We start from the raw sequence: 11,437 nt of genomic DNA on the forward strand, positions 1-11,437 counted from the left end.
CTTCTCCTTCTTCTTCTCTTTCTACATCTATATCTACGGCTACTTTTACTTCTACTTCTCCTTCTCATTCTACTTCTACTTCTAATTTTACTTCTACTTCTAATTCTAATTCTTCTACTTCTACTTCTACTCCTACTTTCTTACTCTCTTACTTCTATTCCTACTCCTATTCCTACTCTCTTTCTCTCCTACTCCTGCATCTACTTCAACTTATACTTTGACATCTCCTTTTCCTTCTCAGTTTGCACCTCGTTCACCTTTTCCTTTTCATCCTCCTCCTTCATCTACCTGTTACTTTTACCTTTCTTCTACTTCTAGTTCATTATTCATCATTATTTTGAAAGAAAATTGCTCCTCTAATCTTGATATTTTTCTCTACTTTAGGTCATTTTGCAGAGCTTGATATTCGTCTCTATGGTGGTAGTGGTAACTATGAGGGTCGAGTAGAGGTCAGGGTCAATGGTCGATGGGGGACAGTCTGTAATGAAACATGGGACATGGACGATGCTACAGTGGTATGTCGGGAGCTCGGGAACCGAACAGCTGTCAAGTATGACGTGATGTATGGTGAAGGTGAAGGACCTATCTTGTATACGAACTCCACGTGTACGGGTGAAGAAGAACGTCTGCAAGATTGTCCTAACGAGGAACCTAGGGTGGATGTCTGCAGGCATACGCAAGATGCAGGGGTACAATGCAGTTTCAAAGGTGAGCACATAATTAATATGTCATACAGTGACGTTTCCAGCGCAGAATGGAGCCAACAGGGCACCCAACCCCGTTTAAAGTATCAACCTGCAGTAGGCATACCTGCCCCCCCCCCCCCCCCCCACCCGCTCCGGTCAATTTGAGGAAAATCCAGGCTTTGATTATCTTGATACGGCGCTGCGGCGTCAGCAGTCGCTGCAACCATGTATTATCAAAAACATTGAAGGAATAGTTGAGTTCTTGTTTAAGACCGCAGAAGCCTTCACAGTGCGTGGTTATTGCTCTTATTCTTATTTATGACATTTTTAGTGTCCTTTTAGAACCTAACATTGCTATGAAGGTAGACCCCAAAATGTGTGAAATTGAGCAAATACGATAATACCAATTCTTTTCTACTTTTAAAAAACACGGTGACCTTTAATTAATTAATTAATAATAATAACAATACACGGGCCGGCTGGTTGTGCATACTATAAACAACACGAACAAACCCAACAAAAAGGTAACATCGGCATTGTCCTTTTAGTCCGTGGGCGAGAGGGACTACCGTGCACCCCCTATTATCCTACTTCTTGAGTGTCATCTTGTTCATTGGGATCCATTTTATCAGAAAAAAGATGTTCCCAAGAAAAGAAACTCATCTAGACGTTTGTTATTCTTCCCCTTAATTGACGATACGTAAAAATGTCAGTCTTTCGTGTTTTGAACAATTCCTTAGGGTCCGTGAATTATGCGCCTACCATTTTACCCTGTTTCTCAGTAGATATTAATCTAATCTCCACCAAGTTAATACGAAAGCTTTGTAAATCATATCAAAATAGGGATATAATTTTATTTTAACATATTTGATTGTTTCCGATTATTAGTGACCTCATAAATTTGCATATGATTTAATATGCAAATTTCTAATTCAAAACCTGTAGATTCACCTGAAAGTTTTTTTTTGTCAGCTATTATCACGAAATAAGTTTTCTAACCATCTTAAAAAACCTCGACAACAAAACTCTACTATCCCTTTAACGGTCTCAATGCAGACAGCCACTTAATTATAGTCATCTATTGGTATTGGACTATTTATTCCTAGAATATTATTTTCAGATGACGAATCACGAAGAGTTGTCAACACACAGCTAGCCTTTTTCAAACATAACATCAACAGTGTATTTGTATTTCGTGGTAGTTTGTGCCGAGTAAAACCCATTAAAGATAATTATATTGACTGGTTCGGCAAAAAATCAACATTATTCGTTTTGTGGAAACCGGAAAAGTGGTTTTGGTTAAGATGGAATGAAGGCAAACATGTACTTTTATATAGGCCGAAGTTTTTTGGTGTAAGTCTTCATCTTTCATGTTGACAGAATAATTATGTTTGATGATTACACTTATAAGACAATACTTCACAGTCTATACTTTTTTCTGTGTGTGCTTTCCAGATGTTGATCTGCGATTAGTCGGTGGTTCGACGCCAAACGAAGGTCGGGTAGAGGTTTACAAACAGGGCTTCGCTGGTATGGGTGAATGGGGCAGGATGTGTGCCGGTTCGGAGTGGGACCGAAGAGAAGCAAACGTGGTTTGTCGAACAGTGGGGTATCCGAACGGTGCGGAGGCTTCAAGCGGTAGCGTCGGGAGCGGTAACGGTAGGGTGTTCATCACCGACGTGGAGTGTACCGGTACAGAGAATAATTTCCTCGGCTGTAAGGAAGCGAACTTCGGCAATCTACAAGCTTGTCCAACTGGTGACGTGGACGCCACCGTTATTTGCATACCGACTCTCTTAGGTAAGGCTTTGAAGGAAATTGTGTACACTACTCGTACTGGCGTCTTTATATATAGGCAATATGAGTCCCAACCTGTTATTCAGAGATGTGCAGTATCAGAGGATCTCAGGAGAACTTCTCGTTCCGCAGTGTTACAACATAATATCAAGCGTCTCAAAAAAGAATCCCTAGGATTGTATGACACACGCTCCGGTGACAAAAAATGTTCCATTGCTTTACTCCTAAACCCGACACTTAAAGGTACAGACCAGTTTTGGAAACGCCCCCCTCTCAAAAATGAAATGGAAGCTCTTATTACCAATCATGTGAAAGAATATGTTTTGACTATTACGTGATGTGACAAATTTTGCCGAGAAACCGCCTACTAATTGATATATTTGGTAAAGTATTATATCTATTTGGACCAAATAGATGGCGCACACGTGTCGCGTAGTCCCATATAAATCTTTTTGTGTACAGTGCTTGTAACTTTACCAAACTGGGCCAAATTTCTTATCATTTTGGTAATTCCAGAACCTTGCAGTGCACACCATTACTTATATGCTAGATAATCAACCTTTTCTGATCGATTCCACAACGTTTCTTTCACAATGCAATCGAATGACCATAACTGGTCTTTATCTTTAACCCTAATAAGGCCGGGGGGGGGGGGGGCATTGTGCCCCCCCCCCCCCCTCCACGAATTTTCCGATTGCTCGGGAACGCATATGGATGGCGCCCCGCCGCTCGCTGACTTTTTTTTTGTCGAGTCTTGCGCAACTTTAAAAAAAAATAATTTGAAAATCGGATCTACGGTTACAAGGTCACGTGACCTTTTGTCTTTGCATGTCAGCCCGAAAATCGCTCATTTTCGTGATTTGTGTACAAAACATATGGAAAAGTCATTTTTCCTAAAAACAGATCAAACATCGGTTATTGGGTCTTGTTTCAAGTTTAGGTGGTTGTTTAGGGAGTCGAAATAGTTGAATTGTAGTAAGAAATGAAATAAAACAACAAAAACAATGTAATACATAAGTTTGAAAACAATGAAATACATAAGAAATTATCAAAACAAGGGATAACATAAAAAATAAGCTGTCTCTTCCAAATTTTTTGTCGTATTATTATTCAGAATGGTCTAATGAATATATGTAGTGAAAAAGAATGCTTAAATATGAATAATATATGATTTATGGGTAAAAGTGTGATTTGTATGACTTTATTTGCATAAATTACCATAAATATGCAAATGAGTAAATTTTTCAAAAAATTGAAATTATCATATTATTCTATACAGTTAACTTGACATGCGTGCACATTTTCGCGGCGATCGGCCGCTTCGCAGCCGAGATCTTAAGGGGGGGGGGCTATAATGCCCCCCCCCGGCCATACTAAGACCTCAAATAGCCCGGCGTTTTTAGGGTTAACCTAACTGAACCCTATAACTTTGACGGGATAAATTCCGGGGCAATTATTGCCAGAGCAAATTTCTGGATCATCATCCTGAGTGGGCACAATAGAACGAGTAATATGTCCATGTCTATATGTTAAATCCATAAATCTTTGTGAGACGGTGATGATTAAGATGTTAAAATGTCGCATCTCTGTACATTTTTCTTCTTGAATATGTTCGTTCTGATTTAGCAGATCATTATCATTACACATTGTGTTCTAAATAATACCACCAAAAAGAAATGATGTGTGGAATTGTAATGGAACTATACTGCCAATTTTTTGATACACTATGCAATCACGTGGAACACTGTGGTATATTGATGAAGACTCTTAAGTCGAATTTGTCCCTCTCCAGGGAAGGAAATCGTCAGATGAGCATGCAGGGGCCTGCCTAGGGCCCTATGTGGGGTCTATCAGGCAGTGCTCAGTGGTTTTAGTCAGTTAATTACGGTCATATGAGCACATTTTGATAGCTTATTTGTGACACTGGCAGGTTACTAATTAGCAAAGGGACCGGGGCGGAGCTTTCGGAAGATCAGGGGTTCGAGGCATTAAATTACCATCAGATGACCATCCAGTTGCCCGCCTTAGAGCCCTCGAAGCTCAGAGGCTTTAGGCGTTTAATAATGGTCAAATGAACTTCAAGGGGCCCTGTCTTAGGGCGGGCCCTTGGTTTGGTCCGGGGGCAGAGCCCCTGGAAGCTCAGGGGGTTTAGGCATTTAATCACGGTCAGATGAGCATATTTTGATACCTAATTATTTTGTGTCACTGCCAAGTCACTATTTTTTGTTCTTTCCTTTTTTTTTTTCTATTTCTCTTTAATATATTTTTTCAACAAAGTGGGTGGGAAGGGGGGGGGGGGGGACTCGAGCCCCCGAGCCCTGCCGTTCCGCTGGCTCTGATATGTATATATTTATTTTCAAACAAACGCATACAAAAGTATAATTTAATAAAAAGTGAGAAAGAATACCCGAAAATATTTCAGCAACATTTTTAAATCACTGGTATCGAATTAGAAATAAACTACGGTCGAATTCTATGGGGGGGGGGGGGGGGCAACTATCCCCAAGCCCCCTCGCCTCCCTCCCCCACCCCCTGAACTGATATAAATTTAATTTATTTGTACGCGCCTTGAGCATCTCTAGAGATGGATATGTTGCGCCTCACAAATATTGTTATTATTATTATTATTAACAGAAGCGGTCGAACTGCATACAAAATCATCATCATAATCGTCATCATCCCCATTCATGCGATGACATCTCAACAAACAACAAAAATTAACAAGATATTTGAAATTATAAAAATGCAATAGTCATTCTAACCTTGTACAAATGGCATAATAGGTAATTTAAAGTTTAATTAATCGAATTCGATAGATTGTTAGTCCACTTTCACTATACAACCTTGCATGTGTACACTCTATGTATGTGTGCTTCTCACTAGCGCCCCGAGCTGACGTTCCGGCTTCCTGTCCCAAGTGTGACGTCATGATTCAGTACCCATACATCTCGCTTTCAAGCCAGGATTTGAAGTTTTGAGAGTGTCATGGAAAATGATTCGTGTTCTCAATTATAAAAGCTTTCCTTACAACGTCATATATCATGACCTAATTTTGTGATTTTTCTTCGCACAGCTTCTTCAAATTGAAAGCAATATATTCACACTTTGCTGGTTCATTCGTTTTAATAATTCATTGAAAAATGGTTCAACAGATAGTTCAAACGTGTTAATATCCGCAAAATGTCCATACATCAGTATATTCTATCAAAGGTGAAGAAAAAAGGGGGGGGGGGATGTCTAAGTCAAAATTCCTAATTCATATTTATGCAGGGGGAAGCACATATTTTTTGTCTGAAGAAATGAATAATCATTTATCTTTCTTGCACTTACACTGCTAACAGTTTACATGACCAAAAACAGCTGCAGTGTAACGTTGATGATCTTAACAATTCGGTCGTCATCATGAGAAATGATTGAAATATTTGAAGTCTTGTTTACCATCCATATATTTTATGTTTTGCAGGGTAATTTGACCGAACATTACTTGGATGTTGCAGCAGTGATGGATCATGGCATGCTTCCAATCTGATGTAAAACAGCGTATCCGGATACCTACCCCCTGGACAACCACCCCGGATAACCACCCCTAGGATAACCAACCTCTAGGACAATTACCCCCCTCGGACAACTTCTCCCTAAAAACTACCCCCAGGACAACTACCCCAAAACAACTACACCCAGCGACAACCATCCTCTTGGACAACTACCCCCTGACAACTATCCTACATCGCACAATTGGAATTTGCTTTTATAATTGAGTACCCAGGACTAAATTGGATTTACGTCGAGTATGCATTTCATTTGTTGTATTAACACAATTTAGAAGAATAAATGTGAATTTACACAGTCAGTTTATCGTTAAGCTAAGTAAGTTGTTCGCACGTTCGCATATCCTAGATTTCTTGATTTATAACTGAGATGTATTCGTAAATACTTTGATCAGGACAGCATGAAAACTATCATGCATGTATGTATCACTAGTAAACTAGATTACTGTAATAGTTTATCGTATGGATTGCCAGACTCCACAAATTTACAAAACTTTAAGTGGTCAAACTCCTAGTTATGTTAATACTGAATTGTTGAATGTTATGTCTCAAACTCATGGTCGTAACCTTCGCAGTATACAAGACACATTTATGATGCAAATTCCCCCATATAAAACCAAAGTAACCCTCGGAGACGGGTCATTTCTTTGTGCAGATTAAGGAATAGATTACCACTACAAATAAGGAAAGCCCTATCACTAGAAACATTTTAATCAGACTGAAATATCACTTGTTCATGTAGTATGTATAGCACATTATTTACGAGCTCTTGCAGCGCAGTAGAATATATCCACATAATTATTGCGCTTTACAAATGAATATATTATTATTATATTATTATTATCTGGATAGATATATATGCGTATAAGAGGCTCGCACGAGCTCATCTCCCCTCTCTTTTAAACAGAAATCAGAGACAGAACTTCCCCAGTACACAACTTCCCTATCAGTATATATTGGAATTTAGATAAATTAACGGCGTGTTGGTTTATTATTAAAAAATGTATTTCTAAGTCAATTATGATAGTCCTATACATATTGAACATAGCAATTATCTTTTAGAACTTAGCAAATTAGTCCCCAAGCAAACAATACGAATCTTTTCGGTTTATTCGTATTTGATAAAATGTTAGTCAGAGTTAATTAAGATTTCATTAATTAATCTTTACATTAGAACAGTTATATATGTAAAAGTGGCGAATATTGCAAATGATGTAGTTATTGAATAAATATTGATTTTTTGGGGGGTTAAATTTGAACCTAAAATCTTAGTCCATTAACATGTTTCTTTCTTTTGTCTGTATTAGTATGCTCCATGTCACAACAACAAACATCTCTCACCCATGCAGTCATCGATTTCAATCATATACTTTGATTAAATCGAATAACATATTAACATGGTATAATCGGCATCCTTTAAATTCAAGAGTTAGAGGACAAATTCGATAAGAAAAGATTAAACAAGATTATTTATTAGTTAGTCTCTCGGGGGCTAGGCACGCTCGCTACACTGTGGTGGATGCGCTTAAATTTACCAACGGATCCGTGAAGTGAGACACGCGCAATGCTCTTAAACGGGAAGAAGTATCCCACCAAAAATACATTTAAGGGACGAATTATGTCAAAATATCTCTCTTTTTTTAATCAGCATGCGAATGCGGTAAATAGAACAAGTAATGACTGCTTCGTGTGGGTCACGGTTTAAACTATAGCTTCTCGGTTGATCTCAAAACTGTACTATATTTGATTTGATTTGATTCATTTATTTCTGTTTGATTTTCTTTTTTCTTTTGCATTTTTACAAATATACAGTGCGTCCCAGAAAAAACGAAACCGAGAACTATCGACGGTTTATCATAACTTAGACACATTTATAATTAATAAATGACACATATTTGGAAAGCTAAGATTCTCTTCCTTCATTTGATGCAACTCATATGATGCATATTTCATGCATGAGTGATTAACATGAATATGAAGAGAGGAAACCAAAAAGTGATCTGGCGGGCGGTATTGTAAAGCGCATAGAGAAACTTCGGTTTATTATGCGCTCAATAAATATATCTTTATTATTATTGTTGTTATTTCAAAGCAAAAATCATATTTCTAAAACGCTGAGTGTCTGCCCTTTCATATGACACCTCAATCATGAAAAATGAGCTAAGAATGACAAAGTTCTGATTGTTTAAAATAGTGCTTGCATTTCCATAATTTTATCAAACGAATTAGTTTTCACTGGCTCCCTGTCGTAGCAACAAGCAGAATTGACAAAAGACTTAACTCCGTTTCGTTGACAATCAGCCATGCATGAAAAGTCTTTCGTCTACGGCTGATTGTCAACGAAACGGAGTTAAGTCTTTTGTTAATTCCGTTTGTTGCTACATCAGACAGCCAGTGAAAACGAATTTGATAAAATTATGGAAATGCAAGCACTACTTTAAACAAACAGAACTTTGACTGTGGTGTCATATGAAAGGACAGAAACTTAACTTTCTAGAAATGTGATTTTCCCTTTGAAATTCATTTACCGCCCGCCAAATCACTTTTTGGTTTCCTCTCTTCATATCCATTTTAATCACTCATGCATGAAATATGGATTATACGAGTTACAAATGAAAGAGGAGGATCTAAGCTTTACAAATACGTGTCATTTATCAATTATAATTGTGATTAAGTTAAGATAAAACATCGATAATTCTCGGTTTCGTTTTTTCTGGGACGCACTGTATGACAAACAAAACATTTTACACATTTCAAAAGAATATAATGTCGAATAAAGTATAATCGCATTACAGTTTCGGAATCATCTTGTGCAATTGTTGTAACCTTGCCAGTCAAAGCAGACAATTTTTGTAGAATGGTTCCTTGCTCATGCAATGGACACAAAAGGGCAAGCATCGGTTGAGAATAAAAATGAACAATTGGCAAGCTAGATTGAAAGAGCTTGTTTGGTCATTCATGACCAAATTGGAAAGTTTATCACAAAATGTGTTGAGAGGTTGAGAGTGGAAGAGAGAGGGGGAGAGGTATATCACAAAAGGTATTGAGAGGTTGAGAATGTAAGAGAGAGGGAGAGAGGTATATCACAAAAGGTTTTGAGAGGTTGAGAATGTAAGAGAGAGAGAGAGAGGTATATCACAAAAGGTTTTGAGAGGTTGAGAATGTAAGAGAGAGTGAGAGAGGTTTATCACAAAAGGTATTGAGAGGTTGAGAATGTAAGAGAGAGTGAGAGAGGTTTATCACAAAAGGTATTGAGAGGTTGAGAATGTAACAGAGAGAGAGAGAGGTATATCACAAAAGGTATTGAGAGGTAGAGAATGTAAGAGAGAGTGAGAGAGGTATATCACAAAAGGTATTGAGAGGAAGAGAATGTAAGAAAGAGGGAGAGAGGTATATCAAAAAAGGTATTGAGAGGTAGAGAATGTAACAGAGAGAGAGAGAGGTATATAACACAAGGTATTGACAGGTAGAGAATGTTAGAGAGAGGGAGAGAGGTATATCACAAAAGGTATTAAGAGGTAGAGAATGTAAGAGAGAGTGAGAGAGGTTTATCACAAAAGGTATTGAGAGGTTGAGATTGTAAGAGAGACGTAGGGAGGTATATTTTTCGGAAGAAAGAAGATTTTTGTTTTCAGGGAATAGCTTGTCTCAAAAGTTTAAACATGAAGATGGAGGGTTTGTAAAGGTAATAAAGGAACATCTGTAGTTTGCAGGCACATTCACTTGTCAGTCGTAATTCATAACAGAGGTTCTGAGCAAGCAGTCTACACCGAGACCGCAGTAAATACTCTACTTCTACTTCTACTTCTATGATAATACTCATCAACGCCTGCTCAGCATCTAGATGAGGGTAAAGCATAGAGTTGTTATATACAGCTCTATGCGGTACAGTTTCTGAAAAGGGAACTAAATGGATTCAAACTGATTTATTCTAATTATCTCTTCCCTTTTCTATTTACTCTCTACAATTCAATCCAAGCATTTTTTCCAGGGTGTAAAGTACTTTCCGATATGCAAACAATGATAATTCATAACATAGGTTCTGAGCTAGCAGTCTACACCGAGACCGCAGTAAATACTCTACTTCTACTTCTACTTCTATGATAATACTCATCAACGCTTGTTCAGTATCTAGATGAGGGTAAAGCATAGAGTTGTTATATACAGCTCCATGCGGTATAGTTTCTGAAAAGGGAACTTAATTGATTCAAATTGATTGATTCTAATCATCTCTTCCTCTCTTCCCTTTTCTATTTACTCTCTACAATCCCATCCAAGCCTTTTCCAGGGTGTAAAGTACTTTCGAACATGCAAACAATGATAGAAGGCATTTCCTTGTCATATGTTAAATTATTTAGATTAATTCACCTAAATTTCTCCCTCTTCTCCTATTTCAAGCTTTATCTCGTCTTTTCTTTTCATTTTCCCTGTCTTTTTCTATTTCCTCGTTTACTTTTTTTTAGCAATGTCATTCCTACTTTGTCTCTTTTTTTTAATAAATCTCGTCTGTCTTTATCATTTCCCTGCCTTTTCCATTTCCTTGTTGATTTATGTTTTTGGCAATGTAATTATTACCTCATATATTAATGTATTTTGTCCAACCAACTTTCAAGTTAATGTACTTTAATGTAATTTTCGATCTTTTGTAAATTCGATTTGTTTCAGCCTTCGGCTGCTATTTTGAGTGTATATCCTTTTTTTTAATTCAATAAACTAGCTCAAAACGAATCAAATTAAATCACATACAAACTCCCCTTACAATTCGCATGAGAGAATACAAAAGGTGTTTCACATTCAAATCTATTGAAAAAATCCCACCGTTCGTATTTAATCTAATCATGCTACTAGGGGTTAAATTAGGTCTGCGTTCCCTAGAAGAATCACATTGTGGTCAACTAAGACACGCTAGTTTTGGAATAGATACCCATTCAGTTATTATTTCTTCTTTATTTACATATTAATTATGACCGGGTACCTATTGATCGCATGTATAAATTGGATGCTCTGTATCAAGTAAAAGCAAGATTGCCGAGATACGAATTATTTACAGCTTCTTGTTCTAAAATCGTCGGTTTCTATGGAGCATTCATCTTTTTTTTTCTTCCTCCTGTCCGTGTTGGGGTCCCCGCGTGAGGGGAACTTCAGTCCCCAAAGCGCTCCCGGGCACCCTATAGTTTGTGTGTGTGTATTGGGTTTTTACAGACTTGTGTCAATCATATATGATTATTTAGTGCATAGGCATTGGATTAGGCTTCACTCAAAATACATTAATGATTGTAATAGAGTGTCAAATGTAGGGTCTGTGTTTGTAGACCATAACATAGGAAGGCATGAAGTATATAGGGACGGTTCACGCGTTAAAATAACTACATTCTCGCGTCATAGAGATGATGAAAGGTTTCAGGT

General features: G+C 37.6%; 1 protein-coding gene across 1 annotated transcript; it reads left to right on the top strand.

The window, feature by feature from the left end:
- The first annotated feature begins 379 nt into the window (after positions 1-379).
- On the top strand, positions 380-4,295 carry LOC115918448 (neurotrypsin-like). The gene is made up of 3 exons (XM_030978877.1): positions 380-708; positions 2,142-2,486; positions 4,276-4,295. Exons 1-3 carry the CDS (start codon positions 498-500, stop codon positions 4,293-4,295), a joined length of 576 nt encoding a protein of 191 aa, XP_030834737.1. The 5' UTR covers positions 380-497.
- The last annotated feature ends 7,142 nt before the right edge of the window (positions 4,296-11,437 follow it).

The sequence above is a fragment of the Strongylocentrotus purpuratus genome, unplaced genomic scaffold (genome assembly GCF_000002235.5).
Source record: "Strongylocentrotus purpuratus isolate Spur 01 unplaced genomic scaffold, Spur_5.0 spur5_scaffold_1, whole genome shotgun sequence".
Classification (NCBI taxonomy): Eukaryota; Metazoa; Echinodermata; class Echinoidea; order Camarodonta; family Strongylocentrotidae; genus Strongylocentrotus; species Strongylocentrotus purpuratus.

Excerpts from the sequence above, each read along its gene's own strand:
- LOC115918448 (XM_030978877.1), top strand. The coding sequence starts at position 498 with ATGGACGATGCTACAGTGGTATGTCGGGAGCTCGGGAACCGAACAGCT. Across the intron at positions 709-2,141 it reads GGTACAATGCAGTTTCAAAG|ATGTTGATCTGCGATTAGTC; the intron begins GTGAGCACATAA and ends TGTGCTTTCCAG. Across the intron at positions 2,487-4,275 it reads TTGCATACCGACTCTCTTAG|GGAAGGAAATCGTCAGATGA; the intron begins GTAAGGCTTTGA and ends GTCCCTCTCCAG.